We start from the raw sequence: 24455 nt of genomic DNA, 5'->3' as shown, positions 1-24455 counted from the left end.
TCCTCCATTCAGTTCCGCGCCGCCTGTATCCTCAGCCAGACCGGCCGCGACTAGCTCCTGGCGGAAGAAGGCCGGATCACTAAAAGCGGCCGCCGCATTCCTCAAGTCCAACTGCTCAAGCCTCCTCTTATGGGTATCGCAATTCCTCCAGTTCAGAATCTGCTGATAGCTCGACTTGGTGAAGGTTATCATATCCGCGAACCGTCCGACCGCTCGTGCGGCATCCATATCGCGAAGGTACGGTGGGAGACAGCCTGGTGCGTATCCGCTCGCTTCGTTGTCGAGAGTCGCGTTTATTGCGGCGATTTTAAGCTTTAGCTTGTGGAGCGCCCTGCTCCGCGGGGAGTCGCTTTGGGGCTGCATTGTGTCTATTGAGGTGAGCATGCAATAATGCGAGATACGGAGGCCGATATCCTTACCTTGCATGGGTTGTGCCATGTCGCGCTGTGGTGGTTGGAAGTGCAGTTGTGCGAGAGCGGCAGAGTAGATTTGTACGGCCGGTAAGAAAATGGCTAGACATATTCGCTGGAGTCTGGGTGAGTCTGGGTGAATCTGGGTGGGTCTAGGGCTAGATATTGTAGTCCTTCTGAAGTCGCTGGTGAATAGGTTTGTGGTGCGGTGAAGGTGAGCTGAATGGTGACGTCTGGCCTGAGAACCGACAATTCAGGCAGGTGCTACCTAAGGTTCGGAAGGAGGAATACAGTACATCTTGTTAGTGAAATGATTGCATTTATGCCCTGAAAGGATTTTAAAGATTCTCTGCCTGCGCGAGTGGACGGTGTAGATATACTATTAAGACTGATGCGTGTAAAGGGGCCTATGTGGCGAGCTTTCTAGAGCGGGAAAGCGACGACGCAAATGCACAAGTACACTGGTCCACGAGATCCTTGGGCAGAGGATGACTAGTAGCGCTCGATGGAGTAATTGGACAGATACATTATACAGCCGATGTCTAAAACTAAATAAACATATAAGTACAAAACACGTGATTGGTGACAACTTACCAGCTGAACACCCCCTATCTCGATCCCCATCAATACTCCACAACATTATGCCCAGTCAAATTAGGCCTAACCTCCCTCCCTTCCAGCCAATCTTTACACTTCGCATACAAAATATCCCTCTCGGGCCCACAGGAAGAAAAAGCGGCAGTCGGCCTCGTTGTCGACTTCAACCTCGTCGATGTTGAGCCGCGATTCAATAGTGACTTTCATCTTGGAGACGGCGCGCGTACGTTGGAGGTCAATAGTTTGCCCGTTGATGCGGTGCAGGATATAGGGGAAGGGACCGTGGGGTGTTTGTTTGGCGAAGCCTTCTTTGGACTTTTCGATGAAGTCGCCGATGCGGCATTGGATCCAGGATATCTCGATGATGGCTTCGGGTTGGAACATAGAGGCGTAGTTCTCCCATTCAGCGGTATCGCGGTATGTACCTGGGATGTCACGTGAGCGGATGCTTACACGGGACCGCGAATAGGTAGGCCCTCGTTGGGATAGAGACTTACCCCATCCCTCGCATATCTCACGGATCTTCATACGCTCGAGGACATCGGCATCGGTGCCGTGTTGCGGGTCGCGTTCGTAGGGCGGGTCGCGAGCGGCGGTTGAGTTGTCGTATATTCGCGGCTCTTCTCTACCATGTTAATCGAGTAGGCTTGTGAATACTCTCTCGATTGTATTGTTAACAAGCTTGGGGACGCTCGTCCCAGCTCATGTTGATGAACTCCCTCAGACAAGATGTGGCGGTCATGATTGCATCATTACGGAACCTGATGAGTTCATGGCGCATAGCGGTGTCTAACGGTCACTATCTAGGGATAGCAATTGCTCTCGGGTTATATGGACGTGTGAGGATGAGTGTGAGGGAATGTCTTTCTTGCGCCGGTTTGACGAGGGTTTTGTGCTGACGTCATCACCGCGAGTCATGCAACTGTCCACGTAATCGCTTTTGTAGTCATGCAAGTCCTAGGGTGGTGTTTATAGCCGAAGCCCCACGACGTCGCGTCCATCACGGTTCGGCATCAAGCCCAGCGCTTTTTACGACTCTTCCCACTACGACAAGCCTGCGGACCCAAATGCCACCAAGCACCACGGACCCGTCGTCAATCGCGCAGAAGAATTTAGGTTTCTCGAACTGGCCACCGCATGGCGCACGCACGTGCTTAGTCATTGCCTGTTTTCTTTTCCTAGGGTTCCTGCAGCTCCCTCTCAAAACTGAACTGAAGTTGACCTACAAAGCATCTTAATCTCCTCGCCTTCGATAGCTTTTCGTTCCGAGTCTAGGATCAACCATGATCAACACGGCCGCCCCGTCACGTGTTGGCACTAGCCACCTAGACGCCTACGCAGCCCTGTATTGACCTGATCACTATCAGCAGCTCTCCACGCTGCCTGCAAAGAGCAGAAATGCCGTCTCTGTCCTGGTCGCCTCTATGACAAGGCAAACGAACCAACGCTGATCCCATTGGGCCTTTCCGAATCAGAGCAACACGTCCTCGACCGGCGGAGAAAGGGCGTCTCAAAGCCCATCAGTGCTCGCATCCCGTCGTTCACGCACAATCGTCGGAACTCCAAAAACTTCGGTAGATACCTCTACACGTATCACCTTCCTGGTCACAACAAGCAACGAGCTCACCACGAAACCTCCTCGCAAGGTCGTGGGCATATACCCACGCCAATCCGGAGAAATATCGCACACAAGAGAATTGAGAGGTCATTTATAACCCTGGGTTCCTGGATGGCATACTCAACGAGGGCGATATCCGCATCTGGGAGCTTCTTAGGACGCTGCAGAAGCAAACTTCCCGTGTCACGTCTACCCAGATCCAACAAGCCGAGCAGGTCCGCCACCAGCTCGCTACAAGTCTTTGGGTCGATGAAGTCTGGGTGTTTCCAGTCCTAAGTGTATTCTGTTCCTGGACAATGCCGACGTGCGAGACAGTGAGAACATTTACTGGCACATTTCTCGGTCTGCCTACTTGTGTGCCACCGGCATCCCCGCCAAGACGTAGGGTGGGTGTCAGCCGAGTCGATCGAGCCCGCCGGGACTGCTACTACTCCGCAACAGATGATCTGGGACACTGGATCAAGGCTTTGAGCACCCTCTCACCGAAATCACGTCAGGCTGTTTCAGGAGCGCGTCTCACAGTATATTTGGTCTTCACCAGCAAATGCCTGTTTAGGTTGGTTAACTGAAATGGAGTTTCCAGTTACTAATTCCAGATACTATTCGAGCGCGTGTCTACACACATACAAACTGGACCTTCTTGCAGAGGATCTGTCCAATGCATCCGGCCTTCGCTCAAGCAGCCACATCGCCGCCGACCAGTGCCTTAATCCATCACAGCCCTTACCCTGTCCGTCAAGGGCCCATCGCACGCAAAGCACTTAGTTGAACTTGTGTCCATTGGCCCTTGCATGCTCCCCAATTCTCACTCGGTCCTGGCGAATCATGTCGCGATGGCTATCCGCCGCGTCCGTGTCCGCACTAGCCCTCATCGGCGTCAAACCCACGTCCAGCCCGTTCACCACAACGTAGTCTTGCACCTCGCTCAGCATGAGTCGGTGATCGCCCGTGCGGATTACCTCCTCGAGGACACGGGTCAGCAGACGCCGGCCTTCGCCGCTCGGAAGCCGAGTCAGATCGACACCCCGCGCAAGTTCGATGACCGGGTAGTCGGTCATATTGTCTTGGTCGGTGCGGTTCATCTGGGGTGAAGGAGTCCAGTGCTGGACCGTGAAGTCGGTGACGGGGGTGTCGCGCGGGCACAGCGGGGGTTCGCCATTCTGGGGCTGGTGGAAGGTTCGCTCGACGTGCTCGACGTAGGTGGAGAGCGAGTTCGAGAGCAGCACGTCGGGACACCAACGCTGTCGCGCCCAGTTCTGATACATGTTAGCACTTGAGCTTAGTTATAAGATGTCAGAGGGAGCAGCTTACGATGTAGCCTGCAATCTGGCTTCGAGCATATCCCGCCTCTTGCATGCGGTGATAGTAGTCGTGCCAGTTGTGGTGCGCTGGAAAGAACTGGCGTTCATGAGTAAGAGTCTATCCCAATTTATAACTGAAAATTTTCGCTTACCGTGAGCAGCTCCTCCGTCGACAGCTCAATGCCACCCAACAACCGAAGATCCACGAAGTCTGGTGGAGCATTGCTCCACAGCTCGTTCCAGTGAACTCGTCCAGCCGCAGGAATGAGGCGTCGGTTCCCCGGCAAGCGCATGCGCAAACCGCCCTGCGACAAGTGCCAGATGTTGATGCCGCGAGGGTTACGAGGACCGAGAGCGCGCGTGACACCGCCCGGCGCATTGCCCCTGCCGTCGTCGCCAGCGTGGACTGGATGCCTCAGGCGCTCGCGGCCGGCGAAGGGGTTGGCGTTTGCTGGTACTCCCTCGACGTTGCGGTACTGGCGGCCCTGGACCCGAAGCTCACTAGGCGGCCTAGGGAAAGCGGTGGTAGCGGGGGCTATCTGGATGCTCGGGGCGTTCGGCTGCGGTGTCGCCGGTCCACGGGGGTCAGCTTCGGCTGGAGAGTCATCGGGCCGCTTGCGCTTTCCCGCTGCGGCATCTTTTGGTTGCTGTCGGGCGCTAGATTGAGCCGGCAGTCGCGGAGCACGGGGTCGGTTGCCCATCAACGACAGGTAACTCTCCTCCTCGCGCCGATCCTCCTCCTCTAGCATCTGCTCAAAGCGGGACCGTTCACGTGGCCGGCGAATGGGACGAGTAGAGCCAGAGCCTTGTTGGAGAGGAGACGGGTTGAGGAGGGGATTCTGCCGTACACCAGCATGTCCTGAAGGACGAGGCGTATCGGTCTGGAACACCGTACCCGCATAACGTGGACCTGGAGTTGGAGTGAAGGGACTCGCAGCTGGCTGAAGAGGACGTATGCCCGTATGAGGGGGGAGGGACGTATCTGTTGCGGGAGGGGGACTAGAGGGGGACTCGTCCGGGGGGTAGGGATAGCCGTGAAAGAGAGGATTTGGGCGCCTTACGTTATCATCTTCAATCCACTCCTCAAGGCCATTGTATCCGACCCGCTCGTTGCCCCGAACCGATCCTACGGAGGAAGAGCCCTCGTCGGTGGGAGGATTGGCTGCCATGGAGTCGGTATCGGTTTGCTCTACGGTTGGAAACTGTTAGATGCGGTATCTCTCAAGGTTAAAGAGGTTGAGAAGCTTACCAGCTGCTTCGCTACCCGTGGCGCTCTGATGCGGATGCTGCTGCTCTTGCTCGCTCTGACCCTGCGCTTGACCCGAACGTCGGTTTGACGAAGAACCGCGATGCAGCGGATAGGGACGCCTAGAGTCGCTCATGGCGGTTGCGATGAATACCTGCTACGAGAGGAGGAGGAGATATATATAAAGTTGAACGAGAGTGTTTGCGGGGTTGAGGAAGGTCGCCGATGAAAAGAGAAGAGAAGTTCCGAGAAGCGCGGATGGTGCGCTTTATCCTTATATGGGGCCACGCGCTTTATATCGGGCCATTGGAAGTTCGCGGGCATTCACCTGCGAGGCTCGTCATTGGCCTGCCGAAGATTTTGGATTATCGGTGGTGGGGTAGGGGGCTGTGAAAGGCACTCCTAGCGTTGTTAAGGCTGGGGGCAAGGGTCTCGTGGGGGATCAAGGCCATAGTGTTGACTTCGTCGGTCGAGACTCTTTATATGTGTAAGTGTAGAGAGCGAAAGTGCACGCGCGCATCCCTCATCATCCTCGCACAGTCACGCGGTACTCTGGCGGATGGATGACGTCCATGGGCACAAAACAGGTCCGGTGATTCCCCGACTCCAACCGCCTCCAACCACATGCGGCTGCCCGAAACTACTTAACCTACATTACAACATGTCCACCGTTGGCAAATTCCGATCATATCCACGCCAAAGTATCTATCATAGCTCTAAAACTTCACACTGTACTTGGACTGAGAAATACCTCAGTTTGTTCCACGTGTCTTTGGCGCGCCCACCAGCCTTTCCTAACCGATCTTGCAAAGACGGAACCACCCTTCTACTGGGCTTCTTCGCACACTCCTCTTTGGAAGGACATGGTGCCATTATTAACTACATGCAATACGCTCTACAAGATTTGCCATGTAGCACTACTCCCGGAATATCGAGCTCAAACACCTATTCCCTATCTTAGCATTCGCGCAACCCTACTTCAAATAGAGCATGCCTTACCCTTTCAACTAGCCTGTCCTGCATTCGCAAGTGCCATTCGCCTTCCGCTTTTCTCTAGCAGCGGCTCATCATGGCTAAGGATGTACGGGCGCATTTGCCTCTGCGTGTAGGCAGCGGAGTTTTTTTCTCGTACTTGACTTACTCGAGCCGGGAGAAGACTTCGTCTAGGTCAGGCCAGGGGCTGGGAGGGGGTGTTTGGGGAGATGTGCGAGGAGGCGTTCCAAGGGGTGTTCGAGTTCGTACTGGGAGTTTTAAACAGTGAGAGGGAGGAGGATGTTGCTTTGACGCAGCGAGTGGGGCTGAGAAATTGGGTATACAATGCTTCAGGGCTGTTCCGGCATTGTCAGGAGGGTTTGAAGTGCTTCCTTCAATGTCCGGCCCTTGCCCCCGGTCAGCGCGGTGACGATACTACGCAAGCTTTGCAAACGAACCTCGAGCATTCCCATTCTCGCTCTCTAACGCAGACTTAGGCCTCAAGGACTTTAGAACAGGGCAACCAAGGTGAATATAGACTAAGCGGGATATCGAAAATTCTAAGGCTCCGTCCCTGTTGATTTGGAATCTGCCGCCACGGGAGTGGTACTACTAGTGTACTGGAAGCTGGATATGCTCTCTGGTATTGTTAGCTGATACTACGAGAGCCATTAGTCTGAGATTAGGTTTCTGAAGTTCAAGGGCAGGAAGAACCTACTGGCTGAGGTGACGAGGCTAAGGGAGGGAGGGGAATCTACTGTTGTATGTGTGTAAGGGAAAGTAGCGCCCGCTGATGGCTATGGGGAGTATCAGATAGTAATGTTTTATGGTTCAATATATTCGCACCGGCTGCTGTGAAGTAGTTGTGGGATCTAAACGTTGCGGCCTTATAATAGAAGTGTAGCAGACAGGTTTAGTGATTATAAGTCGATGTTATGCTGGGGTGTAAGTGGTGCGGCAGACTCCGCTGATATGGGCAGGAAGTGCATTATCCGCAGTATGAACATCCTGACGCTATACCTTTTAAGGCTAGCGCCGACAGCATCGTCAATTAGGAATCACGTGATCTTCTCCGTCCAAGAGAACTCTGTGGAGTCTGGTCTTGAGGGGCTAATAGGTGTCTTAAATTACTGGTGTAGCCTTTTCATTATAACAATGTCTGGCCTCAAGTAACACAAGAAGCATTGATAGCTCCCAGACATTTGAAGGGGCATGTAATTATAGAACTGGGGATGCAACGAGCTGATACGCTTGGTTAGAGATGTCTTGTGCCGAAAGAAGACAGCTTGCGTTACATACTTTGGTGATGTTCAAGTTTAGGTCGCCCTTTCTGCTGGGGTAGGATGTCAAGCAAGTCGCCTCCACTTATCGCCGTCTTTCCAAGCCTAGACCACTCGTAGACATCCCTCGAACCTTTCAATGTAATCCATGACCAGCTGATATATACCGTCATTGAAACCTTGTACTCATCTCTCCAGTAGTCGGCCAGCATTGCTAACTGTACTCAGACTAATTCCCTTTCCTCATCTCAGTCGAACCTCAGCCGAGGACGGTTGCGCGTTGGTTGCTGCACAGCAGCGTCAGCTTGAGCAGCGTACTGTAAGCGGTGGAACATCACCTCAGAGTGGTTCAGGTCGATCTTGTTCCTCTGCTGCTCGACAGTCGTGTTTCGAGTCTCAGCCATCTCCTCCTTGCTTGCCATTTTTGGGGCCTCGATCTTGTTGTTGCCCTTCGGCCTTCTGGCAGCCTTACTCGGAGTTGTGTCATTGTGGAGAGAAGAGTCAGCGCTGTTCATCGACTCGACTGAGTCGGAATCCTCGCCGTTGAGGTCAATGATCGGTCGACGGAGCGATCGGTCTCCAGTGGTCGGTGCGGAATTGTCATTTGGCTCCCTTGAAAACGCCTGGTTCCGGTTTCGCTTCTTCGTGGCTGGGGCGGCGGCTCTCCGCACCTCTTCCTGCGCTTCCTTATTGAAGACAAACCCCTCCTTCTCCAAGGCTGTCTGGTACTCGAGCGATAGTGGCGCGCTGCCACCGCGTGTAGCGTACACAGGCTCGAGGTCAACCCCACCGTCAGGTACATCCCACCAGCAGCTAACCGTCGTTAAGCCTTCACCCATCCCGCGCGGCTCCTGCGTCTTCTTCGGCCCCTTGAGGTTACGAAACACCAGCACCCTCTCCTTTCCCTCTCCGCGCCTATACGCATCTTGTATTTCTTGAGAGCTATTCCTGAGGGCCTCGAGGTGGTGATCGTAGTATGAGAGCGCCCAGGGTGTGAGCTCCAGGCGGCCGCGGTTGAGGTCCCAGTGCCACATAAGCGGTTTCTGGGTCTTCATATCGAAATGGTTCCATTGGACGTGCCAGAGGGACGCGAGGATGCCGCGGACTTTACGCGCTTTGTGCGGGGTGTTGGGAAGGTCGATGTCTTCGTCTTCGCGTACTACGCGTTCGTGCCAACACCGCGCCATCGTGGGCTGACCGGGGCGCTGGTGAAGAGACTCCCACGTCCAAGGCCAAGTCGGAGAAACAGCCCGCTCCGAAACGTTCCGCAGATGAAGCCTGCCTCGAGAGCTTCACCACCCCGATCAAGAAAGCCAAAACCGAGTTCAACGTCTCCGAGCGTGATGATGACGATGCTTCGGCGGAGTGTGCGGCGGGAAGGAAGAAGTGCCGAAATGAGGAGTTGTCAGATTCAGTGGATCGGGTCCGGTTGGTGGGCGCCGATGAAATCTCGCGAGGCTCGGGTGGGCAATGGGAGGGAAGGAACGACGTAGCGCGAGCAGGTCCTCCAGCTTACTTTCATTCGGGCCGAAAGCACTCAGGGTTGGGATTCACATGCTTTGAAAACTGTTGAAAAGTTTTGGTCGGTGGTGAACGAACGCTCGGAAGACTTGTAGTCGTCATCGGCACAGCTTGACCTGGAGCGTACGGGATTTCACAAAGTGGCCCCAGGATTACATGAGTAAACCTTCAATATATACTTGAAATATTGCGAAGGTGTTGGTTTGGGACGACTGCGTAGGATAATGGCTCGCATATACATGTTAATTCGCCTTGCGCATACGGTAGCACAGCGGTGTGGTTTAAATCACGACTCGGCAGTCTTCTCAAACCCGAAGGTCAATCACTCGGATTTCCAAGTTTAAAAAGCTTCATACTATACTACGCCTCCTTCGAAAGTTTTGGTTTCAATGGAATAACTTTTTACAATTTCTCGGCACTTTAAGAGCTTTCCGAACTAGAGCGTTCCCGTTTGTCGCCACGGATCGCAAGACACAACCTTGGGAGAGTAAACGTCTTGGGCATGGCTTATTCGACATAGATGCAGGCCGGAAGAGCAAGTCTGCATCTGAAACGATCCGACTTTTGATTTATGAAGCTATCTTGAGAGCGGGGGAGGGCGCAAGAAGGGCATTTTAAACAGATAGGCGAGCCGTGCTGGGCGGCTCGCCAACGGCGCTGAGATCCAAAACCGTAATCCGACCTCAGTTTCCACTCTCCACAGACTTTTCTGCATGCACATGATTATCACCCCTGGGACAGATACCCTCCAGCAACCCATCGCCCAACTGTTCCTTACTATCCGCTAACGCAGTCGCGCCCTCTTCGTCGCTGGCTCCGAACCTGCCTCGGAGTCCGTCTCCCATTCTAACTCATGATCGCTACCACGCTTCTTTCCTCGCGGAGATTGCCCACCATCGGCGGACGAGACAGCGTCTGTTTGCATTGCTTGCTGGAATCCGCCTAGCTGAAGTGAGTGCTCGCGCGCCGTAGCCGCGGATGGGGCTTCTTGCTCAGCAGCACGCTCGACCGCGAAAACGGTCACTAGACCTGGCACGTTACGATCGACAATCGGACCGGCGGAAATATCGGTAATTTCGATTTCATAACTCTGCGAGCGCGAAAGGGGACTAGATGGTTCTTCGGCGGGTTGCGAGTCCCAAGGGTCGACAGTGTCTGGTGGCATTACGAGTAGTTAGCAGGCAATGACTACAGTTTGGTAGGTATCAACACTTGCCCGCTGAAGCTAGTTCGCTCCGGTCGTTCTCCTCATCAAATTCGGCGTCGTAGTCGTCACCGTATCCTGCTGCTTCGACGCCCTCCTCTTCATCTCCATTGTAAGCATTGCTGTGGTCTTCCGGGTACTCAGTAAATCCTTCTTCGTACCAATCATAGTTGTCTTCATCCTCTTCTTTTATAGGCACTTCTCCATCCTCCTCGCCGTCACTGACTACTCCTTCGAAGCCTTGCAGCATCTGACTGGCGCCTAGAGGTGACGAGGAAAGGCATAGATCCATTCCATCCTCGGGATGCGAGAGTCCGCAGAGATTGCACCAGCCATAGTCCTCGGCCGTCTCGACCACTTCTTCCAGAGGGCGAACCGGGGGCGGGGCGCTTCGATCAGGCGGATTTGGGCAAATTCCGCCGGAGTCACTATGATTGCGCCCACAGACGTGGCAGGTCAGCCACCGATACATGTTGCGAAGCGGCATATAATTCGGAAAGGTTAGATAGGGAGGTAGGATAGACCCTCCATTCCCCACCGGCACGATTCCCTCGTCAGCCCCATCGAGGGAGATGCCACCTGTGGAGCGCGGCTGCATATATATGGAAGCACTAACGTTTGCTGCGTCATATAAACGTTCGAGCGGATGCCTCCCGTTCTCTGCTTGCTCGTGAGGGCTCCACGGGGCGTATAGTATCCTCCTAGAGTGATCGACAGCCAAGGGGCACTGGAACAATCCGGAATGATACATGTGGGAGCGATTGCAGGCCTGACAGTACACGTCGCGATACTCAATGACGTCATATCGAGGATAGAGCGTGGTCGGCTGCGCAGCTGGTACCGGCGCGTCGTCCTCAGTAGCCTCTTCTAGACGAGGAGGAGCACTTATGGAGCGTGGCTGCGGGGACTCGACAGCTTCCTCATCGCTTGCGGCATTATTCCGATCATAGACATCCTCGGCAGGGTCGTCCGCGACTGGGTCATGGGCCGTGAGCTCACGTAGGTTATCTGCTATGCCTTAGCCGCGGCCACGTTTCCAATAAAACAGAGCGTACTCACCCAAGGTGGCATCCTCTTCGGGTCCGGGGGACCCATACTGAACTCGGTTGATGCCGCGATTCACAAGCATTTGTGTGACCGGGTCCGTGAATTGGAAGCCGACGAACAACGAAGTCTCGGCCGGAGAGTCGCGCGCTGGCATATAACTTTTAGCTATAAGTACCAGCCATACGAATAAAGATCCCATACCTAGACTTGCGCGAATGAGGTTCTTGACGGATTGAGCGGCGCCGCTAATAGTAGAGTCGCTTCTCACAGCCCCAGGAGGGAGTTCGTTCATTGTGAGCGGTGTGTAAGGAGAATGGTTTAAAGGATTCTGGTGGCTCGGAGAGGTTCGAGAGTGCTCAGCAGCGGTAGATGGAAGAAGGCGTATAGGTGACAGAGTAAGAGTCGAGTCTTCGCGGCCGGAAGTCGTAGGATGTACATGGACGCGGAACCGGCATACTTCCCGGCCGGGAAATCACGCTACGCAGCAGGGATCCCTTCGCTAGCGTAGCACAAAAGGGCAGCGTGAGGGTGCTCGACGCACGTGGATGTCAACAGGCATGCGGCGTCCGTGCGCCGACGATGAAGCTCGCCACTGACCAGCTACAAGAGCATCAGGACAGGGATGGCAAACTGAGCCATCGTAGAAAGAAGATATAGACTGAAGCTAGCGTCTCTATAAATATGGAGCCTTCATGTTGTAGGGTAGAACGTGTCGTGACGCACAGAGCTAAGCCGGGCTTGCGGGAGAGCTTGGAGGGCGGGGTGGACTACCTCACATTTGAGCAGGTATAAGGACTAGGGAAGGAGTCAAGCTCATAGAATTAGTCGATTTGGACGCTTTATGTCAATTTAGGCCACGTCGTCGCTGGAATTGCGGCTGTTTGGCAGTCAACAGCTAAACCATGATTTCAATCTGCCTCTCATGTCCGAGCAGGAAGCAGTTTTATAGAAGCTGTAGCAATCATAGGGAGCATCAAAAGGCTGCGTGGTAAGTATAGCAAACGTCTGGCCCTGCTCCTATATGGCGGCCGCCTCGTGCTGTTCAAGGGGGGCTCGACGGCGGCAAGTCCTCGCCGGGCACTTCGAGCCCAAGGGAGCTGGATCGTATATGTCTTCTAACAATTCTATCAGCATAGATCCTCCCAGAGACTCATATGCTTACATTGTTTAGCTCTTGTCATGCAGTAACCGGCGCGGCGCGGCACGTGGGGGAAAATTCGGTCGTCCGGTATGTTTCACCAAATGCTCGACAGGCAAGTACGCGCGCTCTCCACACGCTCCGTCTCACCACCTTCAAACCACCGCAACGGAGACAACCCTCCTTCCTGCAGACCGTATTAGTATTATCCAACTCCGATACTCTACCTACGGCGAAACAAGATGAACGGCGCATCCGGCGACGACTGGATGGGTACGGATATGCCCAACCCTGCGGACCTGGACATGTTCGACGACATCGCGAGTAAGTTGCCACTTCGAGGCTATGGAGCTATTTGCTGACAGAGTTGCAGTGACCGAAGACGACCTCGAAGCTTTTGCTTCGACACACCCAATGTTCGGAGAAGAAGTACAACCGTACCTGCCGTCCGATCTGTACTTCGATGTCGAGGCTCCGGCTGCATATGACTTGCTCGGCAACTACGACGCCCTGCCAATGCCGGTCCTCGAGGAAGCTCTGCAACTACAAGACTATGATAGAGTCGTTGGCGCTGGTCCTGGTGTGCTCGCTACTCCGGCGCAAGCCCGCGCATCGCCGTTCCAGCAATTGCTGGCTGTGACGCCTTCCGCCAGCGGTCTAAGGGAGATGGTGCCCCGCGCAGCGGCAGCCGCTATTCCAGAATCTGGGAGCCACGCTGCTTCGTTGTTCGGTGGCTTTCGAGTACAGCGACGGCTGGCAGCAGCTCCCAACCCTGGTGTGCTCCCTTCCAGCAACTGGGCACTCGACCTCCACACCCCTGTCTATTTGCACGCAGCTGGAAACCAAAGCGTAATCTTCCCAATCGTGCTCAGCGTCGGGTACCTTCCAGCTGCGAACCAAGGAAAGCCGTGGAGGATGGCCAAGGCCAAGGGCTGTATGTACTACCCGTGGTCGACGGGTCGAATCCGCTTCTGGGTCACGAATAAGGCCGCCCAGTACCGAGAGAGGGGCGACGCCAATATCCCTCTGCATGAGTATATTCGACAAGCGGTCAACGATCTTGTAGCTCTGGTCCCGACTGTATGGGGCGCAGTCCTGCATCCACTCGACTCTGAGGCTACGCCGCCGTGCGTCGATGTAACCTTATGTGGCGGCCGCATCCAGCTTTCAATCGTCGAGATACTGACGGTGAGTCGAGTTCGAGATTAATATGCGACCCAAAAGCTAATGTGGATCCGGCAGTACTTCCCGCTGCACACGAAGTGGGCTGAGATCATGGTCCGACTGAACGAGAGCGGATGGGATGTGCCGACAATCCGGCGCTTCATTGTGAGTACTCCTCAAGTGCTATCTGAGTTTTGCCTAATCAAGGACTGTAGATGATGGTTCGAAGCCTGCGAGATCCGGACGTCATCAGTCGAATAAAATTGTCGAAGCACTTGCGTAAAGCGAGGGAGTGGAAGCGACAGGCGGAGAATATCAACCGACCAACGAACTACACCATGCGAGACATTTCTAAAGACCATGGCGGGCGTGGTGCCAATAGCGTCAGATCGGACTTCTATCTCGTCGATCTCGCAGAGGGAGTGACGACCCATCCAGAGGGGACCGACGCTCGAGAACTAACTGCCGCTGTTGCACATGCGAGGCGGAACCGACATGATTTTGTTAAGCTCAGCCAGCTGGAGCAATACATTCGACTTCACGATCTACGGCCTCACAACCTTCCAGTAGTCAATCGAGTCGCGGACCGGGCGGCTCGGGCGTACCACCTCCACGCCATGAAGCAATATGCTCATAACACGGTATAGTTCTTCAAGGCGGCTGGGCTAGAGTCCGCATTGATGGCGTTCTGAGAGATAGTGGGTTCAGCGAAAATAGTGGTAACCCTTGGCAAGGTCACCCCAGCGGAAAAGGCTTTCCTCTTCTATCGATTCCTCGATGAGTAGTCCCACTGGTTGTGAGTTATAATCAAAAGTCATCTCTCCTGCTTTCCGTGGTAGCTTGATCTTCCTGAGAATGCGCTGTGTCGTGACAATGCAGCCTATCAGTAGATAGGCGACGAACATGATGGCGACTGAGACCAGACCTGGCAACAAGTAAGCCAAACAAGCTCTCGGAGAGAGCTTGTTTGACTTGATTCTTGAGCTCTGATTGGCTTGTTTGGCTTGATTTGTTAGGAATTTCGCTCTAGCTTGTTTGATTGGCTTGTTTGATTGGCTTGTTTATAGCTTGAAAAGCTTAGCAGATGAATTAAACGGTCACGTGCCGTCGTCAAGGTTACTGTACAGAATTGACTCAGGGGCTTTCCCAGAGCCCCTAAGAGGCTTTTGCGAGGCTTCAAGCCAAGGCGCTTCTAGCTCCGGAGGCTCTGTAGGGCAGAGAGTAGATCAGGCTTTATACTTAGACGTCGTACTTCAAGGAGGTCCCCAAGCTCTGAGAAGGTCCTCTTACAATTAGTGGCTGCTGCGGGTATACTCATGCCGTATTTATCAAAGCCATAGCCTCTCTTGTTCTCCCGGAGGTGTCGCGCTATCGTAGTAGTAGCGAGGTTAACGGCGTAGAGGCCTCCAGCGGCTCTGTGGGTGTGGCAATATTTGCAGAGCCAATACAGCTTCTACCGCTTTTAGTGGTAAACTCGATAGCTATACTCCTACAGCTCTTATAGGACTGCTTTGGTTCGTACAGGGGCAACTAAAGCTCAGGTATCCAACTGTAGTTAATATTATCGTAATCAGAGCCACCGATAGGTGTAGGTGTTGAGGATGGGGCGTTTTCGATCGTATCGAGCTCGGAGGGCGTATCAGTCGCGCAATCGGTCGCGTCATCGTTGGTAGGCAACTGTGAGCCCGCGTTTTCAATACGCTGCGAGAATACTTTCGAGAGGTTAGCGTTCATGCTTTCTAAGGGCTTTGGCGATAGCCGCAGGGCGATAATTGATGGAAAAGGTGGTGTTGAAGGTGAGGGCGCGTAGGGTGGTTAATGTCGACGGAAATGTTTGGCGCGTTAGAGTTAACTTACTTTAGACTAGTGCGATAGGGTGAGCCAATCAGAGCACAGGGATCCCAGAGCTCAGAAACTCAACACCACAGAAATCACAGGAATCACGGAAATCGTACATACGGCAACTCTATACAGCCTCACATATTTACAGCAAATTGAGGGCTGCGAAACAAGTCAAGCCAAACAAATCATCGCCTTCTAGCTTGTTTGTTTGATAAAATCGGCTGCGGCAGCTTGTTTGGCTTGATTTGAATAAACAAATCAAGCCAAACAAGTTATCAAGCCTTACTTGTTTGCTGCCAGGTCTGACTGAGACATTGTACTCGAGCTCGTTGAGAAGCTCACGATACTCGAGTCGGTCTCCACATTTTCCTCTCGAAATCTGACTTAGTTTCGTGGTAGAATACGTCTCTTTGTGGGAATAGCGATGTAATAGACTTGCGAGCCTAATGTTGTTCGTCCCGTATACTGATGGTAGCCTCAATATGCCATATCTGGAGAGATGTCGGAATTTGTAGTCCAAGGGCGCAACTAGAGCGTCTCAACCCCATCAAGACGCGTCTTCTTCTGTCGTAGCGCCACAATGCGGAGCGAAAGCACAAGTTCGCCAAGGGTTGCGCCCTCCTCTGTTCCTCCGCTCTGCTTTCACGCGTGGTCAGGGTGACGATACTCCTTTCACCGTCCGGTAGAACTCTGCCTCTTAAAGAGCTCACCGGTTGGCGCCAACCCAACACCCCAACATACAATCCCTCGACCTTTCCAACTCACAACGTGAGCGTGCATCTCAACATGGGCTCCAACCGACACCGTCTCTTCTCTCTTAAGGCCGTCGCGGACGCTTCGCCGCAACCGCTGGGATTAAGCGCCGCCATGTACCCTTCCGATGACATCCGTGAGACCTCTTTGTTTCTTTTCCTCGACGAAGATCTGTGCTAACATTGTTTACAGGTGTTGCTGGTAAGGCAAGCGGTCAGCTGTACAGCTCTGGGTCTTCGGTCGCGGCTGCCTCCGCCTCAGTTAGCGGCATGCAGGTCGCCGACGCTGGCTCTTTCAAGGACGGCCCTGAGGAACAGCCCGCCCCGCGGCGCATGTATCCTCCCCCGCGGAACTTCTGGCCGAAGGCTTCTACCCCAGTCCGCGCTGAGTGGAACTCCACTTTCGCCCGTGGCCATCAAAAGAGTCTGGACGCAATGGAGCAGGACCTTCAAGGGTTAGAGACCCACTACAGCTACGAGGATGTCGTGGCCGGGATGGCTCGCCGACGCGACCAAGAATACACCGGTGACTATCTCCGCTATTCCCTCCTCGATGACCATCTTCCCTATATCGTGGTGCTGAAGACCCGGAAACTAGTCGAGACTATCCTCAAGTACAGTGAGAAACATCTCGTGGACCACGTCGACTACGATGAGTTCATCACCGGGTTGAAGTTCTGGGACGTAGATGCCGACGGAGCCTGGGCGCTTCTTAAGGAGTGGTACTTGCTGTTCAAGGAGGCGCCCGAGTACTTGAAGATTGCCCCGAGTAACGTCCAGTATATTTTTAAGAGCCTGAGACGCAAGGATGCCCAAAAGTTGCCAAGCATTACCGAACTTGTCAAGACGGAGGAAGCCGAGGCGGCGACGCAGGCTGATCGCGAGAAGGCTGAGTGGGAGCGTGTCCTGCATGAAGAGGAAGCTCAGAAGGCAGCAAAGCAGCAGGCTGCGGTTGAGTGGATCGAGCAAGAGCGTATCGCGCAGGGAATGGCAACCGAGAACCAGGCAGCTTTTGTTGCTAATCCTTCTCCTATCATGACCTCAGCCGCCGCAAAATATCACACCGAAGGCGACCTGACGGAGGCTGCTCGACTGGTTACTGGCATTAGCCAGTACATTAGGACTCCCACCACTCCTCCGATCCGATCCAAGGATGCTGCTGTCGTTGCAACGGCTGCCCAACCTTACAAGCTCGCTGCTCTTCCTACTACCCCGTATTCGAATGCCACCTCTATTGCTCCAACTGCGAAGAAGCCTAAGGCCCCGCAATCACTCCTGGGCAAGCGTAGACGGTGTGAAGACGAAGAGCCACAGGCACGGCCTCGTAAGCTTGCCGCGGTCGCTTCTGCTAGCGGCAACCCCATGCCGACAGCCCCTTCAAGTGAGAAGAAGAAGAAGACGGTGAAGGCAAAAGGAGGAAACCGGGACCCGGGGAAGGGTAATACGGGCACCACGCACTACAAATTCCCAGTCGGTCGACTGCGTAGCGCCCGCGGGATTCTAGGCGTTCAAGATGATTCGAATTTGCCTCCAAGTGCCTTGGGTGGCAAGGAGCACGAGCTGCGAAGCCACTGCACGCCGCCGAACGTTGACATTACGTATTGCGACTTCGATATGAGCGCGGAGGAGATCCTGACAGTAAGTCCCGAGTTCCATCTTTGGGGATTATTCTTGCAGCTAACGCTTACAGTACTTCCCACTTCATACAGTTTGGCGGGGAGTATCTTACCGGCTGAGATCCCATAAATGGACGGCGCAGAGGATTGCCGAGTTCATTGTAAGTCTTGTTCTTCGTTCACTGATTGGCTTAAGCTGGCTAATATCTCGACAGTACTGGACACGCAACCTCAACGACGACAAATGCTACAAGCGCACCACCATCCAGAAACAGTGGGGCAAGAAAGTGGTCCAGGGAGACCAGGTCGGCATACTGGAAGACTGGAAAGTCCGCAACCCACAGCATGTCATATCGGCCAATCTACGAGGCATGGACAGGGAGAACGGACTCGGCTCAATCAATACCGCATATATCGACTACTACTTAGTTGACTTGGCGGAAGGAGTCAAGCGGCACCCAGAGGGAAGGGGAGCACAGTCGCTTACGAGGGCTATCCGCCACGCCCTTGAGCACGGACATGATGAGAAGAAGCTCAGCGAGGTGGCCGCGTACGTGAAAGAACATAATCTTGCGCCGCCACCTCACGAGGCGTTCTCGAGAGACGTACAGGCCGAGGACAAAGCTTCCAAGGACCGACATGACGCACTGCAGGAACCGGCGAGACTGTGGTATAAGAACAAGTTTGGTCATCGTCCAGAGTGAGGATGACTGTGGAGGCCGGAAAGATGCTAAAAGGAAGATAGCTTCGAATAGTGGCTGTCTTTCTTTTGTGGTTGCGTTCTTCTTTCTGAGTTCATTTCTTGAGTGGTACTTGATCGGATCCACCATCGTCCATCTCATCCTCCCTTGCATGGCAGGCTTGCGGCGAAAAGATTGTTCGCTCCTTTGGTATTTAGGGGCGAAATAAGAGGGCCCAAGACGGAGCTTCAAGGCAATATGCCAGGGTTAATCCATAGACAATAGCATTCAGCCACACACTTCCACGAGTTCGAAGACCTTGGAGGTGTCAAAGATGAGAGTTTGCGGCGTTTGGATGTCTGCATTCCCTCAACGCTACAACCATCATTCGAGAAATGAAGACGTCAATGTCCCAACTCTTTCCTGTGTCATGAAGACGCCATGTCGTACGAGAATACTCCATGTTGTTTAAGAGCTGCGAAGTCATAGTTCGTCGGGGTTAAAGGCAAGCTCTAAATCCGGGAGGATTCAAACTTGCCACGCCGACCTTTTTCAAGTCGTAGCAAGCTGGCGGAGAGTTTTGAGTACAATTGGATACCAGTAAAGCCGTCAGACAAGTTCCACTGCGTCCTCGGTTGTCAATTTAGCGCTCATTGAGCACTTCTGCTGTAGGGTGGTGTACGGGTAGCCTAGCAATAACCGACTAGGAGCGATGTCTTTGGCGTCTTATTCGTGAGAGTTGCCGGTCCTCCGAGCTCACTAGATTCGCTCCCAGATGGGCTGAAATGTAGGACAATGGGACGGCGACGAAGAGGACTTCAGGGACCACCGATGGACAGACCGAAGAGCTCGGAGCTGCAGTCTCTCAACCTAACAGTATTCCAGCTCGACGAAGCCCAGTCTCAGCGTATTGGCTGATTACAGCATGTCCGTAATAGCTCGACTCCGTTAGCTTCGAATGGTTGGAGTCTTGCTCTGTCACTGCAATGGCTTTCAAAGCTCGGCGCTCCGGCATTGTTGCTACGCCGCCCAGCGATATTATCGGCGCGTGCTTCCCATTCATCTCGGAGGTGAATGTGGGCTGTGCGCTTACTCATCGTAGACTTTAACCATGAAATTAAGGCGGATCGAGCCTCCCTCCCACCTCCTGTTCACGGTTGCGCCCGCCACCTCTTCCGCTCTCCCCACCATATCATAGCCCGCTCCACGAGGGACCTGATTACCCTTTCATTCATCTCAATCGGCTTCTCGAAGATGACTGGCGATTCCCAAGGCGGCGAGAGCGGTACGGCGCTGCCGCACATAATGACCGATGAGGAACGTGACCGTACTCGAGATGCTGGTCCCATGGTAAGTCGTCGCTACATTGTGGTGGGGCGATTCCTTGCAATTCGCTAATCGTTCTCAATAGACTCCGACGCTGTGTCAAATGGCTCTTTCTTCGCGAACCCTATAGAAACGTCGTCCGCTTACACCCGTCTCATGCCAGGGCAAGGAGGGACCATTATGCTCGGAGAACCCGGACACGGGCACGAGTACTACTCGCCATATACCAGCGTCACTCCCTTTCCTAACTTGCCCACAAGCATGGGCCGCCCGATTCCAGCACCACCGCCGAGATCCGAGTACGACCGGCATCTTGCACTCAATTCTGAGGTCGCACAATCTTATTAATACTCGATACTAGGTCATTTCGCCAGCGACCTGCAGCCAGGTCTATATCATTGGGCTCGACAGCCGGTTCACGCTCCTCGGAATGATCTGGATCTGGCATCGAGTCACGTTCACCAGAGCCGGACGCTTGGCGGAGAAAACAGGCCGAGGGAGTGGAGGCCAGATGCGGGTGTCCCAATTATGTCTCGATCAAACGTCGTTGCCGACCAAGATCGAAATCGCTCCTCGCTCAACGCACAACCAGCAATCAGCCGTCGACGGCCCCACCAGTTTAATGCGCCAATTCCAGCACCTGATGGCTCCGACAGGCATATTGATCCCCAACCCAGCTCTTCACAAGCCAACCGCGGCTCACAGCAACCGGTGACTGCTCCGAAGCCATCCACGACGATGCTGTCTTCCGGAAAAGACGGTGTCATGAGCTCAGACAGTAGTCGTCAAAAGTCCACAAACCGTCAACCGCCACAATGGACTGTGGTCGTTAGCACTCCACAGTCCATCGATCCCATGCACTTTAAGCTTGGGAATGGCCAGCCGCGAAAGAAATCCGCGGACTTTGAAGCAAGTACTACATCGACATGGAGTGGAAAGGATATCTCGAGGCCCATCCTGTTGAGCTAGTGCAAGAACCATCCGATATCCAACTGTTGTTCTGGGAGGCTGTGGCGAGGGAAAACTTTCCGCCACCGAAGTTCATTGCGGACATGGTTGGGAAGACGCCTAAGGAGTTTGTGGATACAATTTTCGATGAGCCGCAGGTGGCGGCCTAAGAACCAGACGGACCGTGGGAATACGGTCACACCGTTCGTGAAGAATTGCCCATGGACGGGCCCTCGGGATCGCAGAACGACGCCGCTGTCCTGAAGGATACAACTACGGGACCACAGCTATTCGACATGAATGCCACAGAGCATCTGCTTCCACAAGCAAATCATGAGGTTCTCTATATCGATCCTAGAAAGTTGGTTTTGGTCCCGGATGAGATGCAAACGGGGACCGGTTCGACGCTGGGGTTGCAAGAGGAAGCGGGCTTGCTGAGTGAGAATAGCGGCATGAACGCTCCATATGGCAGAATGGCCGTAGCTCCTGCAATGTCGCTGCTTCCCCGAGCCCGGGGGCATGTCGATCAACTCAACTTCAAGAAGCGCAACCTGCCCCGCCGAGGGGGATACCCGGGTGCTACAACCACACACTGCCACCGGGTGAGGTTCGAGTGTATCAATTCACAGAACAGCAGGACCCTCCAGAGCATGTTTGTGGTAGGCCATATCATGCAGTTTTCAGTTGGGCAGCTCCATACAACGTGGACCTGGGGGAGCTGGGAGACCTCGGAGTCACCGGTATCGAATGCCTCGCGGTAAGTAGCTTCCGCGCTAGTAGTTGATTCACACTCGACTGGCCAATGATTAGTTTTTCCCGGCCCATTGCGCATGGCACGATTACGTTACTCGCTTTTACCTGAGCGGTTGAAGCTCCCAGGAAATGACGACGGCCGTGGTAAGTGAATGATCCACCAGTCATATGGATGGCAGCGCTGACGTATCCAGTATCGAGCGCGAGATCTGCTTCTTGACGACGAGAATACGCGTAGTCGCATTGACAAGAGGATGCCGGCGGCACGACAAGACGAGGAGGGAGGAGAGGGTGACCAACATCAACCTGCCAAAAGGAAGGTTAGACGCCGCGCTCCGAAAGACACGTGCACTCCTGTGACAGATTTCTCCTTTCGAAATTGGACACCACCGGTTTTGAGAGGATGGAATAAGAAGCTGACCACCTACTTCGTGGGGGATCTAGCGGCAGGAGTTCCGCGGGCGAACTTCCCCCAGGGTGCCGACAAGGGTCCGCTAACATGCGCAATCGAATACGTCCTGGACCATCCAGCATGGAATTGGTTAGAGCTCAGCGACATCGAGTGGTTCATCCCTCTGAAAGGCTTCCACCGCCATGCTCTTCGCTTGGTGCCCAATGGCCCAAACCCCGACGCACAGGCCCATACCCGTCATGAGAACGCGCTCAAAGGTTATCGCGAGCGTATTCTACGAGCTCGCTCCGGGGCTCAGTAACCAATCTGCGCAGCTCTGCCGGGAACTCGACAATGGTGCAAAGTTCGTGCCCCGGCAGTCCTCTGGCCATTGTTCTACGTGCTGTCGCTTTCCGCGTCATTCGCAAATGTTCTGATCCTTGCTTTGGATAATAGGAAAGTGTGGCCGACGGACTTGAGAGGGTTCAAGAGGTTGCTTGTTCTCAGAGACACGGCGTTGTCGTTTAGGGGTTTTCGTTCGACCGATTCCTTCAGGCTGAAAGAGATGGAGGGGTGCGGCTTGGCTGCTGAATTCAGATTCTCGTGCTTCAGGCGTAGCTCGCACGCCCGATGCATAGGGTATCGCTGGTTTCGGAACATATCCGCCCCTGTGGCGGGTGGTGGAATATTTGAGCTGCTGCTTCCGGGTGGCAGATGGCAGCGCTGTAGCAGTCGGACTGTCCACCGCGCTCGACGTGATCATTGCCCGGGAGTGCTATAAAATGCTCCTAACCGGTTGAGAAGCTGACGAGTTCCTTTCTGCAATGATCCTCCGAGAGCATCTATGGTAGATGCCAATAAAAGAACTTAGCTATCCAGGGTGTTGTCCAGAACGGAGAACAAAGCTGGGAGAAAGAAATATCGGAGACTGGTAATGGGGCGATATGGAAGGCCACATGACCCTGTATATGAGGTGCACGTCTCCTTCACCAACGTTCGAATTTCGCAACGCCATTGTAAGCGAGGGGGGTGTTTCAAAAGAATTTCGTGAGGATCATTTCACATCCCGCCCAGTAAACGACATCTGTAGGCTGGAGGTGATAGAAGGCTGGTGATGGTACAAGGAGCCTCTCCCAATAGGTATATTCTAGCTGGGCATGATTGCCGACTCAGGCCATCGGACGTATCCAGCGAGCACATAACGCGAGAGGCCCCCGAAACCCGGCATCGGCGATGCGCCGACAGTCCATATCCTGGCGAGTAGTTGTATAGGCACCCCGGCCTACGCAGACTCTTGTAGACAAAGAGCGTTGGATGCATGAGGACGGTGTGAACGGTGATTCTAAGCCGGAGCGTAGGCCTCGGGCGACCGGGGGACGATTGGGGGCCACCAGGGTGCCGTACGAGCGACGCTGTAGTATCCGCTCGACGATCTATCGACTTCAGAGATGGTTTTAGCAGAGCGCTCTTACAAAGCCGGGGCGTGTAGAAGGGCAAACGGTTTGGAGTGAGGTTGAGTTATGATCAGCGCTAGGTGCTCGGACGTCTTGGCAAGGCGTTCCGTTTGTGGGCGGACTGCATTGAGCAGGTTTGCAGAGAATTCGGAATCAGAGCAGGTATCATCATATGTTGGGTGTGCTATAGGCAGGAAGTACATAAATCAAGCTCATGGTTGCACACCATGTTTGGGTAGTCGGGAGCAAGTGAGCTTCAGAAAGCCACGTGATCCGATAATTACTAAGCAAAATGCAAGAAGACAGCCTCGCTTCTAGCTCACACTCTCGCACCATCCCCAGTCCATCACCCTTCATCTTATCAATCATGTACTATGTATCAACTCATCACTGGCCTTTTCTAGCCCAATTCGCGAGTGTCGGAATGCTTTTTGACCGTTCAATACGCGCGGATGCAACCCCATCGCGGCTCTCGTCCGAAGTTTTACTTGGCGCGCGTGCGTACTAATCGCGTTTGGCCTCGACAGCTGTCTTGAGTGACAGGTCTAGACGGCACTTTCCATGCAGCCGCCCTTCCTTGCCGCCATGGGTCCGAATCGAGATTGGTATGGCCACATTCCAGCGCGCGCCGAGCCGCCGCCTCAGCCGCTTGTCCCGGTATACGGCAGCGCTTCGCCCCGAACGGGTGGCGCGCCCATGATGTTTTGTCATGGGGAGAGGTATGTCGAGCCGGGAGCTCGCAGAATGCTCCAGGGTTAGGTTCCATTTGACGCGTTCGACGCGTCTGGTGAGGGCCATAGGGCGCGAAGCACTTGATCCTAAGGGCCGGCCTCTCTTTTTGAATCCTCGAGCCTGTCAACAACATAACGCATCAACTGTCTCTCTCTTTTGCCTCATTTCTTCCATCGCCATCGCCATCGCCATCGTGTTCGTTCCCACATCGCCCTTGGTAATAGCATGCACTTCGCTAGACCGAAGCCCGTCTCGGACATGGTAGGATGGATGGATTACCATCTACTTATTCATTGCCACCCACTGTCATTGCGTTCACTCACCGGTTGCAGGAAACATGTCCTTCGCCTACGCCTTTCCACCGCTCACGTCGATCATTTCTTTTCGTTCTTTCCTTACAGTTTCCTTCGAGCAAAGCACACAGGCCTTTTTCTCTTCACTTGCGATGCGCTAATGTGCACAG

General features: G+C 54.0%; 8 protein-coding genes across 8 annotated transcripts; 4 read left to right on the top strand and 4 right to left on the bottom strand.

Annotated features, from left to right (window-relative positions):
* Positions 1–757: 757 nt before the first annotated feature.
* On the bottom strand, positions 758–1788 carry BU26DRAFT_607648 (uncharacterized protein; the record flags this gene model as incomplete). Its single annotated transcript, XM_033835774.1, has 4 exons — positions 758–952; positions 1005–1432; positions 1505–1627; positions 1698–1788. The coding sequence occupies 3 exons, from the start codon at positions 1786–1788 to the stop codon at positions 1098–1100; spliced, it is 549 nt and encodes a 182-aa protein (XP_033680392.1). The 3' UTR covers positions 758–952; positions 1005–1097.
* Positions 1789–3386: 1598 nt separating this feature from the next.
* On the bottom strand, positions 3387–5308 carry BU26DRAFT_567976 (uncharacterized protein; the record flags this gene model as incomplete). Its single annotated transcript, XM_033833723.1, has 4 exons — positions 3387–3881; positions 3937–4023; positions 4079–5115; positions 5176–5308. 4 exons carry the CDS (start codon positions 5306–5308, stop codon positions 3387–3389), a joined length of 1752 nt encoding a protein of 583 aa, XP_033680391.1.
* A 2364-nt stretch (positions 5309–7672) lies between these two features.
* BU26DRAFT_567975 (uncharacterized protein) lies at positions 7673–8611 on the bottom strand (the record flags this gene model as incomplete). Its single annotated transcript, XM_033833722.1, has 1 exon — positions 7673–8611. The coding sequence occupies one exon, from the start codon at positions 8609–8611 to the stop codon at positions 7673–7675; it is 939 nt and encodes a 312-aa protein (XP_033680390.1).
* Positions 8612–9729: 1118 nt separating this feature from the next.
* BU26DRAFT_508055 (uncharacterized protein) lies at positions 9730–11488 on the bottom strand (the record flags this gene model as incomplete). Its single annotated transcript, XM_033827050.1, has 4 exons — positions 9730–10100; positions 10156–11157; positions 11209–11361; positions 11398–11488. 4 exons carry the CDS (start codon positions 11486–11488, stop codon positions 9730–9732), a joined length of 1617 nt encoding a protein of 538 aa, XP_033680389.1.
* Positions 11489–12576: 1088 nt separating this feature from the next.
* Positions 12577–14145, top strand: BU26DRAFT_567973 (uncharacterized protein; the record flags this gene model as incomplete). The annotated part of the gene is made up of 4 exons (XM_033833721.1): positions 12577–12658; positions 12708–13522; positions 13577–13663; positions 13714–14145. The coding sequence occupies 4 exons, from the start codon at positions 12577–12579 to the stop codon at positions 14143–14145; spliced, it is 1416 nt and encodes a 471-aa protein (XP_033680388.1).
* Positions 14146–20134: 5989 nt separating this feature from the next.
* BU26DRAFT_67873 (uncharacterized protein) lies at positions 20135–20783 on the top strand. Its single transcript, XM_033836199.1, has one exon. The coding sequence runs from the start codon at positions 20243–20245 to the stop codon at positions 20681–20683; it is 441 nt and encodes a 146-aa protein (XP_033680387.1). The 5' UTR covers positions 20135–20242; the 3' UTR covers positions 20684–20783.
* Positions 20784–21546, top strand: BU26DRAFT_67874 (uncharacterized protein). Its single transcript, XM_033836200.1, has one exon. The coding sequence runs from the start codon at positions 20884–20886 to the stop codon at positions 21421–21423; it is 540 nt and encodes a 179-aa protein (XP_033680386.1). The 5' UTR covers positions 20784–20883; the 3' UTR covers positions 21424–21546.
* BU26DRAFT_67875 (uncharacterized protein) lies at positions 21547–22176 on the top strand. The gene has a single exon (XM_033836201.1). The coding sequence runs from the start codon at positions 21670–21672 to the stop codon at positions 22126–22128; it is 459 nt and encodes a 152-aa protein (XP_033680385.1). The 5' UTR covers positions 21547–21669; the 3' UTR covers positions 22129–22176.
* The last annotated feature ends 2279 nt before the right edge of the window (positions 22177–24455 follow it).

Source organism: Trematosphaeria pertusa (assembly GCF_010094035.1).
Source record: "Trematosphaeria pertusa strain CBS 122368 unplaced genomic scaffold BU26scaffold_12, whole genome shotgun sequence".
NCBI classification, from domain to species: Eukaryota; Fungi; Ascomycota; class Dothideomycetes; order Pleosporales; family Trematosphaeriaceae; genus Trematosphaeria; species Trematosphaeria pertusa.
This window is presented reverse-complemented; position numbering and strand designations above follow the sequence as displayed.